Source organism: Silene latifolia, chromosome X (genome assembly GCF_048544455.1).
Source record: "Silene latifolia isolate original U9 population chromosome X, ASM4854445v1, whole genome shotgun sequence".
NCBI classification, from domain to species: domain Eukaryota; kingdom Viridiplantae; phylum Streptophyta; class Magnoliopsida; order Caryophyllales; family Caryophyllaceae; genus Silene; species Silene latifolia.
In genome coordinates, this window is record NC_133537.1 from 323295208 (window position 1) to 323308642 (window position 13435).

At 35.9% G+C, this 13435-nt stretch overlaps 2 protein-coding genes across 3 annotated transcripts; one reads left to right on the top strand and one right to left on the bottom strand.

Moving 5' to 3' along the window:
- Positions 1-1096: 1096 nt before the first annotated feature.
- Positions 1097-10783, top strand: LOC141618105 (uncharacterized). The gene is made up of 10 exons (XM_074435217.1): positions 1097-1763; positions 2725-2811; positions 3386-4152; positions 5092-5180; positions 5267-5370; positions 5465-5564; positions 5969-6044; positions 6139-6253; positions 8829-9360; positions 9992-10783. Exons 1-10 carry the CDS (start codon positions 1451-1453, stop codon positions 10482-10484), a joined length of 2676 nt encoding a protein of 891 aa, XP_074291318.1. The 5' UTR covers positions 1097-1450; the 3' UTR covers positions 10485-10783.
- Positions 10784-11262: 479 nt separating this feature from the next.
- LOC141618106 (large ribosomal subunit protein eL36x-like) lies at positions 11263-13175 on the bottom strand. 2 transcript variants are annotated; one of them, XM_074435218.1, is made up of 3 exons: positions 13037-13175; positions 11979-12083; positions 11263-11692 (listed from the first exon to the last, which is right to left on the bottom strand). In XM_074435218.1, exons 2-3 carry the CDS (start codon positions 12078-12080, stop codon positions 11462-11464), a joined length of 333 nt encoding a protein of 110 aa, XP_074291319.1. In that variant the 5' UTR covers positions 12081-12083; positions 13037-13175; the 3' UTR covers positions 11263-11461. The 2 variants fall into 2 exon arrangements, with proteins under 2 accessions (XP_074291319.1, XP_074291320.1); XM_074435219.1 differs by having other exon boundaries at positions 12987-13089.
- Positions 13176-13435: the final 260 nt, after the last annotated feature.

The window sequence follows — 13435 nt, forward strand, 5'->3', positions numbered from 1 at the left end:
TCGGAATTGAGAATCGGTCAATTTTTTTTCCTAAAATGATTATCTCGTCATAATCTACGATTTGAGAAAAAAAAATTATCTACCGATATTTTATGGGGTTTTTTTAAACGGAAATCTCAAATCAACCATATTTTCGATGTTAAACTTCCGAATGTCCATTTTCGTTTTATCAATTTATAGATCTCGAAGAGATGATCAATTTGAAAAAAAAAATAGTCAATTCCGATTTTTGGTTTATGATTTATGCTCAATTGAAAATTTTAAGAACGATAAAAAGGGCGTGTTGTGCTTGAAAAACAAATATCAAGGATATTATGTGCACAATCTTAAAAAGTTGGGTACCACGTACAAAATGGCAAAATTCGAGGGTACCACGTGAATTTTCCGTTATATTTTATTGTTTAACACCAATTTTATTTTATTTTATTGAACAAAGTTATAATTTTGAATTTAAGCAAAATATTATAGTTAATTATAAGATTATATTTTAATGAAAAGATAATAGTTTAATGAAAGAAAGTTTTACTTGTTTCCTTAGTTAGATAAATGCATTTTGGAGGGAAAACTAAGAGAATTTTTATTCTCTTAGTGGTAGACTGGTAGGGGGATATAAACATTCGATATTGAAATATTCACTCGTATACATAGTAATATCTACTTTTTATAAATTATTATCAATACGCAGTACTATTTTACCAACCAGCATTTCGACTCACATAAATTAGCAAGTCTGTCAAAATTTTACTCAGTATGATTGACAATTTCCCTTGAACACGAGAAAACTATATCTAAGCAATTAAGTATATCTTTGTATATACGATAATGTACTTCTTTAAAATCATTGACTAATTACAAAATTAAACCTCCAAAAAGATATAAATTATTGTTTAAGATGTTAATATATTCGTTTTAAACTTAAAACATGTCAAATATGGTATGTGAGACAAATAAGAATATGCCTAGAGACTAACAAATGAAAGCATATTTAACGCGTTTTTATCTTAAGACGGATATGACATTAGTACCGTTAAGAGGAGACTTACTAAAAAAAGATCTCACATTCTCAAGAGATCGGTGAATAATTATGGTGACAAATGAAACACCAATATTAGCTGACAAAATTGAGAAGATAAAACCCAAAAAATCCCAAAAATCCCCAAAAGTTGGTAGAATGGCAGAGTAGAGCAACAGAGTGAAAAAAAAAAAAAACAGCCAAATTTATTCCGATAACAATCTAACATACCCACTCACTTCTTAACACCTTCGAATAATTTAATCGCATCACCATTTTCTCCTCTTCAAACCACCCTCATATTCTCACCCATTTAAACAACCCAATTAAAAATTAATAAAGGAACAATCTTTGAACAGTTCTTTCAATTCTAATTTCTGGGTATTTCTGGGTTTTTTGTTCTGTGAATTGGGTAGTTTTTAGTTTTGGGTTTGAAGGATGAGTTTACTAACAACATCAGGAACAAAAACAACATGGTCATATCAGCTTCAGTTCAATTTTAAGTATAAGAAATCGCCATTGTTGTTGCTTAGAGCTCGAACTTTGAGTTTTGATGACCGGTGTCGGCGATGTAAGAGATTATCTGTTCATTGTCTTTCTCAGGATGAGGTTAAGAGTAGCAATCAAGAAGATAAAGATAAAAATGGTGTTGGAGATAGTAAAAATGATAGTTCATGGGTTAATTTGGGTAATGTTGATGCTGATTGGTTTGGTGATTCTGGTGATTCTCAGAAGAAACAAGGGATTGGAGGTTAAATTTGTTATAAAGATTTAAGATTCTATTGATTATTGATTGTGGGGTTTTTAATGAAGTGCTTGAATAATATTCCTATGTGTGGTGATTTAAACTGGCTCCGCTTCTTTTTATTGTGAAGTAGTAGTAATTCAATGCAATTCTGGATGCAATTTTCATTTTGATTGTGGGTTTTAATGAAGTGCTTGAATTATACGTTACGGTGATTTAAACTGGTTGCGCTTCTTTTTATTGTGATGCAGCAGTAAATTCAATGCAGTTCTCGATGCAATTTTCATTTTGGGTCATTTGGAAACGGTCTTTTTGTGATAGCATTAGGCTAAGGCTGCTTACACCCAACCCCCTACCCTGCAATTTGCGAGAGCCCTTGAGATACTGTAGTGGTGGTTCTGATTGTGTATTTATATTAGTGTATTGTGTTGTTATAGATGCTGACTCTTCCTTCTAACCCCTCTCCCTATGGTCGAGCGTGCTATCACATCCTCTTCCTCTCTCTCTCTCTCTCTCTCTGACTATGAAAAAAGCCTGCGGGAAGCACAAAGAGCTAAGCCACTAATGTGGTATGGCTCTGAGGCAAAATTATACGAGTTTTGGTTAAATATGATGAGTTGAAACATGGACCTTAATTTTCTTGCGTTTGTATGTTTTTGGGAATTTTAGGGAAGTCTTTGATAGTGGTTTATGTGGATTTCAGAATGTAACATAGTGTCCATGTATTAAGTTGTTGTTGGCATGCTAATTGTTTGGAATTCGCTTTCAAATGCTTGATTACTTTGTTGTGTTATTTTCTATAGACCTTGAACTACCGATGTATGAGATTTCGATCAACAAAAGAAAAATCTAATTGACTATCAATAGGAGATGCTAAAGTAGTGCTGAACTCATAATGGCAGTTTTGTGCTATGTATATGTAAGTTCTTTTGATGTTGGCAATGATTTTGAAATAGTTGGATTTCAGGAATCGTGGGAGTTGGGCTAGCCAGCGTTTTTCTTGTTGCTAGCATTACCGCTGCGGCTTTATCAATTGGCAAGAGAAGCAGTTCAAGTGAGTAGTATTCATTTAGTGTATATTTGTGTCCCAGCTTGTTTGTTGGTAGGAAGTTAGGAACTTAAACTTTTGAAGTCTTTTCCATTGCTGTCTCCTCAGCACCTAAAATGGAAAAAAAAAAATAGAACATGCCTTCTAAACTGCCTCGAACTTCGTTTTAATAATGCGCCTTTGAGGCGCAATGCACACTGAGGCACTAGCCAAAATGGCACGCTTTAGGTGATCCTTTTACATCAAGTGCAGAGAGCGAGCCCTGCTACTTATTAATTTTTTTTTTCTTTCTCTGGTCCCCCCTGTCCCGTTATCCCTATCTTTAACTTATTTACCTGGGCTCCTCAAAATCCCAAAAATGAGTGTTGTTGCTCAATGATTTTTGGAAATACCTATTTGTTTGCAAAAACAATGAACTTCATGTGCATGATGCATGCACCGTCCCCTTGCGCCGTACGTCTCATTGACACGGGTGCTCATTGCCTCAGTGTGCCTGGTGCCTTTTAGAACTAAGGCCTTCGAGATGATCTTGATGCTGACCTATATGACTGCTGAGTGCTGGCGCTGCTGATATTTTCAGGGCCGAGACAAACTATGGAGCCATTAACAGAACAGCAAGAACAATTGGTGACTTCAGGGGAAGAGGTTCTCTCGAAAGAAGAGAGTACAATTGATGTGAAGTATAACGCCCAAGACGAAGGTGATACCAATCTGGAAACCAATGAGTTTGAGTCAGCTGGCCTTGAAAAATCCACATTAGTCAGTGATGATGCTTCTATTGGAGAACAAATGCAATCTGATTTAAACAATTTGAATACAGTCTCGAACCCACCTGAATCTCCTTTGCCTGATGTATCTTATGAGAGTAACACTGTAGAAAACCTGGATATTGGTCCAGATGTGACTGATTTTAAATCCCTTAGAACAAATGAAGAGCAAGGAACCGTTGAATTGTCCTCAAGTACTACTTTACACGCCGAAGCTGATGATTTTGATAGTTCTAATGCCACAAAGGTTGATTCAACTCCTGTAGAGGAACTTCTACCGGTTGAAAATACCTTAGTTTCTGAACCATTAGTATTTGCTGATTCCGGTGAGAATCATGTCTCTGAAACAGTTGCTTTTGTACCCCAAACCTCTGTTGATAATCAGGATGGTGGAGGCGAGGTTATTGGTAACGAGACTGTCAATGAATCACAATCTCTACAGGATACCTTTACCTCTCGTGGGATTCCTGCACCATCACTACTTTCTGCAGCACTTCAGGTACCTCCTGGAAAGGTTTTAGTCCCTGCGGTCACTGATCAAAGCCAAGCACAAGCGTTGGCTGCATTGCAAGTTTTGAAGGTATGAATCTTGCATGTTTGCCATGGAGCAACTTTTGTATCATATATTCATATGTCGTGATGAATTATTGCAGTATGCTGTTCTCAGCTAATGCCTGGCATTGACCAATATTGCTTTGTGTTCATCTTGATATTTATGCTGTTTTAAAAAAGTATTGATGAAACTGAAAATACTAAACTGTTTGTGAATCTGCCAATAATGCTTGTATGAAAACGCCAGATCAAGCCATTGTTAGTTGATCATCTTTTATTAACCTTTGGTTGATTTATATGTATAAATTGTTGCCTTTTGTTGTTGCTATAGGTTTATCTCGCTGAGAAATCGCAACTTTCTCTGACTTCTCTAAAGACAACAGTTTTGTCATTTCCTTGAGACGTAGATCGTCTTTAGAGCACACGCTTTTATTTTTATGATGTCGCCTTCCAACTTGGATCTTGTCATGCAGTTTGCTTGGAGGCACCATTTTTCTGTTGCATTATGCTAGTTGAATATATTCTTCAGTTAGAGTTTTACACCATACAATCAGAATTACCTGTTTCTATGATTGTCGATTGATGCGTTTAGTTTTCACGTTAGCCACTGGAATAGATGAGATGTATTATCACTTATTTGTCTATTTGTGACATTTTCTCCTATATGATTCCATATTTCCGTCATTGGCCCATTTAGTATGCTAAGTTGTATTCCGTCCATCTTTTGCATTTCGCCTCATTTCCCAATATCGTGAGGGGAAATAAGAAATTTAAAAAGTGGGGCTCAATGGCAAATATGGAGAGAATAAGTTTTACCTGGATAGGAGTTTAAATGTTCTTGTTTGTTTGTCTACTAAGGTGGTTATGCTTTCTTCCCACACCTTTTTATATAAATACGAGTAACAATATTTTCGTTATGGAGTACGGTAATTTTGTCTACTCTTATGACTTTGCATGCCCATTTTAGGTGGTTGAGAGTGATGTTCAGGCAAGTGACCTCTGTACTCGCCGAGAGTATGCACGTTGGCTAGTTTCTTCTAGTAGTGCTCTTTCACGGTATGTACCAAATATCTCAAGTTTCTTTGTATCTTCTCTCGGTTTTCTTATTTTAACTGCTAAGTCATGTTATTTCTTCGCTTCAGAAATCTCATCTTGAAGGTGTATCCTGCCATGTACATAGAGAATGTTACTGAACTTGCATTTGATGATATTACACCAGAGGATCCTGATTTCACATCCATTCAAGGTATGTAGAAAACTACCGTGACTTACTAGGAGGTGTAATGATTGAGCAGGTTGTGTGTTATCTTGTGTACTCACTAATAGTTTTAATGTTCCAGGTCTGGCGGAAGCTGGTCTTATCTCTAGTAAGCTCTCAAGACGTGATATGCTTTCTTCTCTAGATGAAGATATAGGTTCCTTCTATTTCCATCCTGATAGGTGATTCTTTTTCATTTGGTACTACAAAGAATGCTTCTTTGGAAGTCGATTACTGATTATGCTTTTTTACCCATCCACCGATTATTTTTACCTTTATGTCATTACTTCAACTTGCAGTAACATTTTCTACTCCCTCCTCTTTTCGGTAACCTTTGGAAACAGCCTCCTTAAAATGTCAAAACTGTTTAAGACGAGACTATAAATAACTTGGCAAAGTGAGAAGCTTAATATCGGCATTGTATGAACCCATGCCCATCCTCCTGCAATCCTGCCGTTTCTGTTTTTGTAAACACTCTTTCGGGAATAACATGTTTATTTTTGCCATAATGTATGCTGCGGAAATCTGTTGTTGTCTATGCTATTATTGACTCTTATGTTTCGAACTTCTTTATTTTCCCACGCAGTCCTCTATCTCGTCAGGACCTTGTTACCTGGAAAATGGCCCTAGAAAAGAGACAGCTACCAGAAGCTGACAAGAAGGTTTACATAATAGTGGATATTCTATATTTTACTAACGACTCCGAGATGCATATGATTTAAATCAAAAACTCATTTCATATTCATTCATCTATAGGAATTGCATCAGCTTTCTGGTTTCATCGACATTGATAGAATTGACCCAAATGCTTTTCCTGCACTTGTGGCTGACATATCTGCAAAAGATCAAGGAATTGTGGCCTCTGCCTTTGGTGAGTCTTTATAATGAAAGGCTTCTCATAAAATTTTTTCCTTACATATTCTCATGAAAGACACTCTTATGATATGATAATCGTGACACTTGGCCTATATATTAGTGTAGTTATTCCCTGTATTTAAGTTTTTAATGGATTAATGGGAATATGGGGAGTTAAGTAAACTAACTATAAGGACCCAAACTTTAGAGAAAAGTAGCTATAAGGACCCAAAGTATTAAGATAAAGCTTTAAGGACCTCAAATTCTTATTCCGTCAAATGTAACTGAGGTTGCTAACACTTGGTTTGTTTGCATGGTTAGTATTTGTCATTTGTGTTCCTTTTGTATCTCTTCTTATTAGTTGATCTTTATGTTTATTTGAGTTTATATTAGGGAATATTGGTTTAAGTTTACTACTTCGTTCGTTTCGGAAATGTCACATATTCCGTCTTGGCGTATTTTTTATAAATGAAACATTTTATTTTGAGAATGTTATCACCTTAACCCTAATTAAAAAAAAATGAAGCAGTTCCAAATAATCAATAATAATACTACTAGTACATGACTACATGGTTCTACTTCTATACTTAGGGTTGGTATCCTTATCCATTTTTAAATATTGTCGATACGGTCTTGATGAAATTCGTACCGAATATACGGGAATTTTACTAAATATACATAAATTTATATAATTAAAACCGTAACTATATCGTATGTTTACGTATGATAAAACCGTATTATTGCTCATTCATTACTACAATAATACTCGTGTCTCTTCTCTCTTCATCTCACTTCTGCTTACTGAAGACCTCGTTCATTTTTTCCTGTTATTTTTTACATCATCTTTATGATCAATAATACGTATGGAAATAAAAACAATACAAAAACATATACTCCCTCCTATTCACCATTTTCTTCCCTATTTCCTTAAACGGATTATTCAGGTTTTCTTCCCCTTTCCTTTTTTGGAAAACTTTTACTCTGATTTTATTCATTCCTCTCTTCTATCACCAAACCCCACTCAACTCACAATTCCTTATTTAATTCTTATTTATTCATTCCTCTCTCCTATCACCAAACCACACCCAACTCACAATTCCTTATTTAATTCCTATTTATTCATTCATCTCTCCTATCACCAAACCCCACCCAACTCACACAATTCATACTTTATTCCCCTCCTAAAATCTTGTGCCCACAACAAAGGGGAACAAAATGGAGAATAGGAGGGAGTACTATTTACTCTTTCCTTTGATTTTCAAAAGCAAAGTAAATTCGCAATTTAAAGTCTTAGAATGATTTGTTCGAAATATTAAAGAACACAAATTTTTATTTAAGACCAGAACATACAAAAAAAAACTCTGTCTTGTATGTTCAAATGGCATAATATTTGACTCGTTTAACTGTTAAGACGGATATATTCGTTTTAAGGTAGACTAAATGATTAAAGAAATGGGAGAAATATAGAATGAAAGAAAAATGAGAATCAGGGGCGTTTAACACGTTGTGCAGCCACGAGCGCGGGAACGAAGCCTTCTGTTTTGATAAACAATTTACAAGTTTTATTGATAAAATTTGTTTTAAGACGCCTCAAATAAAAATTAGATTTTTTCAATGAAACTAGCTGAAATTAGCCTCATAAGATATAATTTCGTTTATCCTATAATCACTTAAACATATTCTTTGATCTTGTTTTGACTTAATTGCTGTACCCTATGTTTTGATTTATTATTGCTTTTTGTCAAAGTGTCTTCTTAATTGTGGTGGCTCACACTCTCACAGCCTTGTCTAACGGAGTAACGGCAAGTTAACGGAAGGTTGTTTTCAGGTCCTTAAAGCTAGTGTTTGATACTTTGGGTCCTTATCGCTATGTTTTAGGATACTTTAGGTCCTTTGTTTGTTGTTTACTCGGAATATGGGTAGGCATTTTAGTTATATGGGTTAGTCTTACATCCCCTTAAACTAAAAGAATAAGTCAACTAAAGGATTTTCCCGCTCAAATTCTTTAGCAAGGCAATGAACCTTCATTAATTGACTATTCTATAAAAATATTCTGTAGAAATTAAGCTCATATATGGTTATATCATCTTTTGAATCTTCCAATACTAAATTAAAACATGTGAGACATAATGACAAAATTAGTTTTTTTGTAAGGTGTTATAAATAAAAATTGTTTTTTTTGTAAGGTCTTATATGTAAAAGTTGTATATGACAAATTGCAATTATATACAATTTTCTTTTACACAAATTATAGGGTACACATTTTTTTAACCCAAATTATAGGGTAAGACGGTCTCATACACAACTCACAAGATAGACCATTTTTATTAAAAAAAATATATTTTTAATGCTACTAAGCAAGTTGTCTTCTTACACATTGGAACGTCTCACAGTGTAAAACCGTCTAAAACAATAAGTATTGTTTCTTTAACTACTAAAATCTGTATACATCACAATCTAAAGTACCATACATTAGCACGGGTTCTGCACTAGTTATGTTAATAATTAAATGATAGACTTTCACGAGACTAATTGTTTCTTTCTAAACCCGACTACCTGACATTTTGTGGATTGTTACCATTGACTCGTAGGCTACACACGACTTTTTCAGCCAGACAAGCCTGTCACCAAGGGCCAAGCAGCAATTGCTCTTGCAACTGGGGAGTCAGCAGAAATAGTTAGTGAAGAACTTGCTCGTATCGAAGCTGAATCCGTAGCGGACAAAGCGGTTTCTGCTCATATTGCATTGGTAGCTGAAGTTGAAAAGGACATCAATGCAAACTTCGAGAAGGAACTTATAATGGAAAGAGAAAAAATAAACGCTGTACAAAAAATGGCGGAAGAGGCCATGCAAGAAGTGGAAAGGCTTAGAGCAGAGAGAGAAGAAGAAAATAGTGCCTTAATGAAACAACGGGTTGCTGTAGAATCAGAAATGGAAGTACTCTCCAAATTGAGGCATGAGATGGAAGAGCAGTTGGAGGGCCTTATGAGCAACAAGGTTAAGATATCGTATGAGAAGGATATGGTTGAAAAGCTCAGGAAAGAGACTGAAGAAGAGAACCAAGCAATTGTTCGGCTACAATATGAACTCGAGGTTGAGCGAAAGGCTCTTTCCATGGCTCGGTAAGTATTCGAGATTTTTTCCTATTTCTGTCACATAGGATATTAAGATTTGTATGTAAACCAGCTGGTGCGACCAGTGGCGGATGTAAATACCTAACAGTATTTAACCATGGCGTCTGCATGACCGAAAAGGGATTTTTTATAAATATAAAAGCAGATATAGACTACAGAGGCAATATTTCCCTAGTGCCTCAAGAGCTCCTGCATATGGCAGTTAAAGGGGAATCGGAAACTCGAATGTACAGCCTTCTGTGTTGAGAACATAAAAAGGCTGTTTCAAGATGCCCGTGCGATTGCGTTAAAGTGACATTGAATGACTGGTAATTCACTGTAAAATGAAGCAGAAGCAATTTAGTGAGTAATTTTGGTTTATGCTATCATGATCAAGAATCAAAGAATAGTCTGTCTGTCTCCATTGGACATGAAAACAATAACACATATATGAAAAACAATGTAAAGGTATTGTAGATTTTAATTTCCACATTATTACATGGAACCCATTTAGAATCTTTCTAGATCCATCTCTGCCGACAGCATCCTTACCTGTTTCTCATTTTATCTGTTTCGTCTAATTCTCCCCCTATGTCGTGGCCATTGTACTTCTGCTTGATAATATGAAATTATATTTCAGAGCATGGGCAGAGGATGAAGCCAGAAGAGTTCAAGAGCATGCGAAAGTGCTAGAAGAAGCCCGAGATCGTTGGGAGAGACAGGGCATTAAAGTGGTTGTCAACGAGGACCTTCGTGAGGAAGCCGTTGCTGATGTTACATGGAGCAACGTAGGGAAGAAGCTTGCAATAGAAGAAACAGTCGATAGGGCCGACACTTTGACTGACAGGCTCAAGCTTATGGCTGGTCAAGTAACAGGAAAGTCAAAGGAGATAATAAACAATGTTATCAGTAAAATTCAGGAGCTAATATCAGCCATCAGGGAGTGGATCTCGAACATTGGCAAGAGGACTGTAGAATTTAAAGATGCCGCCTTTGCAAAAACCGCAGAATCTGTACAAGGCCTACAGGAACGAGCAGTTGGTGTTAGTGTGACTGTGAAAGAAGGTGCGAAGCGGGTTGCTGATGATTGCCGAGGTGGTGTTGATAAATTTACTCAGAGGTTCAAGACTTAGGCTCCTTCCGTCTCTAATATAAGTTCTTTTTATGAGCTTTGGCTGGTGGCCCAAACAATTTTTGAACAGCTCTACTTGGAGATTTATATAACGCTGTTTAGTTCTTGTGAATTAATTTTAGTGCAGTAGAGTTTACCCTCCCACATTGAAAAATGTACATGCAGAGTATTACTCTTAATAAGCGATCGGACTAGTTTTCAGGGAATGTAATCTGCATTATGTAATAATACTGGGAAGCTGTGATACTTGGGACGGAATAACACAAATGTATTGAAATGCAACACTGTTTTAAGCCTGAACTCCCTTGATCCCGAACGTGCACTTCAGTAAAGTATAGGTATCTGAGTGCATATGATGAAAAGCCCATTCTCTCGCAGAAACTAGTTGTGATACTTTCAATGCAAATCAAGATCCTCTGGTATTCCAAGGCTACTCATAACTCGGTTTACAAACCATGATAGGCTGATAGCGCCTTGGCCTAAAAGTCTACTCGTAACTCGGTTTACAAACCATGATAGGCTAATAGTGCCTTGGCCTAAAAGTCTCTTACAAGAAATGTGTGGAGTCTGGATCATTCACTAAAACAAAGTGGAATGGAGCTCGAAACTCCAACTCTATCATATGAGCTCTATTTATCTCGAGTCTTTCAGCACAACACCGTCTCGCAAGGACACAGAGTATACAACCAAAGACCAGCACAACTAGTCAACAATTTTAAACCTGTCTTTCAATAAAAAAAAATCAAGGAAAAACGAGTGAACAAGAGCGAGACAAAGTGTAACGCAACAATATTTTCTTTAGGAATACCAACACGACAAGCTATCGTCAATTACTACAGCAGAGACCAAAAGAGTTGTCGACATTTCAAATGGCGGAAAACAAAAATCTGAAGTGATACACCAAGTCCAACTTAAACTAATCTGAAATACTTCCTAGGGGATATTGCAGAAGGCCTAGAACATAAGCAACTGCAAGGCTCATTTCTTCTTGTCGGCTCCTCCAGCAGCCCTCATCTTGCGCAGAACATTGGACATCTCTTCACGCTTCCTCTTTGCCCTCTTGTGGGTGCCCAACTTTCTCTTAGCTACCTTCAATGCACGTTTGTCTTTCCCAACTTTCAATAACTCTGTTATTCTCTTCTCATATGGGGCAAAACCAGCAACCTCCCTTATCACACCTCTCACAAAATCCACCCTCTTTGTTTTTTTCTGATGAAAAGAGAAAACAGTGGCAATTTAGTTACCATAAGTATTTTAATTTTACTGATGTAGAAATGGACCAATTATTTTGGGTGAACAAAAAAGCAAATGAGAAGATAAATGAGATGACATCTAACTTCTGAACTCCTAAGCTTATTCTAGAAGTATTCCTATAATTTAGTTTGCATCATGTTAATACGAAGTACCACATTCGAAAGTATATTTTAGAAAGATAATTTGCATTTTTTAACTTAGAAACGCTCTGATGAGCATACATACATACATACATACATACCCCTTTGCGATCAGATGGGCGAGGAGCCAATTCCTTCTTAGTGACAATATGACCCTTGTTCAAACCCACAAAAAGACCTGTATTCGGCTGTTTTGGTGCCATTTCCTGCACGGAAACAAATAAACATTAACCAATAGCTAGCTATTACTCCCCAAATAACCCCACTTTGAATCAAAGCAACCAATGAAACTAGCGTTCTATAGGTATTTAATGTAATCAGAAATCAGCCTTTTGCAAAGCATTACATAATTCAAGTGTTCAACAATACATTTATATGACCAAAAGTATAACTCACAGTCTCATATTTAAACCAACTTAACTATTCATATCTCCTCCCATTCAATCGATTCTTCACGTTTCATTTAAATACTCCTCACAAAAGTATACAAACATAAAAAAAAAAAAAAATGGGAAACATTACTAAGTATTTTGGCTGATTTAACATCGACATAGTCTCGTACAGTCCTAGTGCTACTATAACACGGTCTAGCACAAGGCTTAGTGCTACAATAATACTCCCTCAATAGCGATCAATAGTTATCATTGTGTGAAATTTCCGTCACATATTTCAAACAACGATAGATAGCTATTGAACAATAGCGATCAATAGCTATCTAAGGTAAAATCAATTGACACGGTCTCATAAATGACTTGGTGCTACTATACTACTGCGCCGAAACTAGAACAATTGCAATTACATTAACATCTCAACTAAATACAATCGACTTTTACAACTACATTCATTGCGCCATATGACAATGCAAAACAGCAGAAATTACTATCACATTATTCACAAAGTGAAACAATATCATCATTATAGCACAACTTTAACCTTCAAAGTTAAAATTATGTAAATGTATAAACAAAAAAATTAAAAAATACTAAAAACAAGTAAAAAATTAGCTGATCAGAGCACAAGAAAACGGATGAAAAACATAAAAATCATAAAAGTCAAAGATATAATGAATTTATGAACAATTCAATATGCGAATTAAAATGGGTATATACATTAATTTGCAGAATTATCGATCTACAATTTGACAAAGAGAGATGCTTACTGTGGAGAGTTGTGAAGCAAAAACCCTACAATTTCCCACAAATTGTATTTGAATTGAGATTTAATAGTAGGGTTTTATAACTGCTTAGATTATTTATGGGCTGTTCTTAAGAATCAGGACTTGAGTGGGGGTTTTCAGTCCATTAGTGTAATGGTCATTGGTCACTTTGCTTCTCCTTTTTTTTTTTTTTTTTTGAGGAGGAATCGCAACCGTTACATTTGGTTTGTACTAAGTAAACTATCGGGTATACGTAATAGCTTGCAATTCACGTATACCAGGTAAGTCTTCCGAGAGGCAAGAGCGATAGACTCGAAGTCTTGAAGGTCTAACACAGGTCAAATATTCCACAAGATTGCTCTTGAGGAGGTTTAAATCTCATAGGTGCTCATTCATGGACGA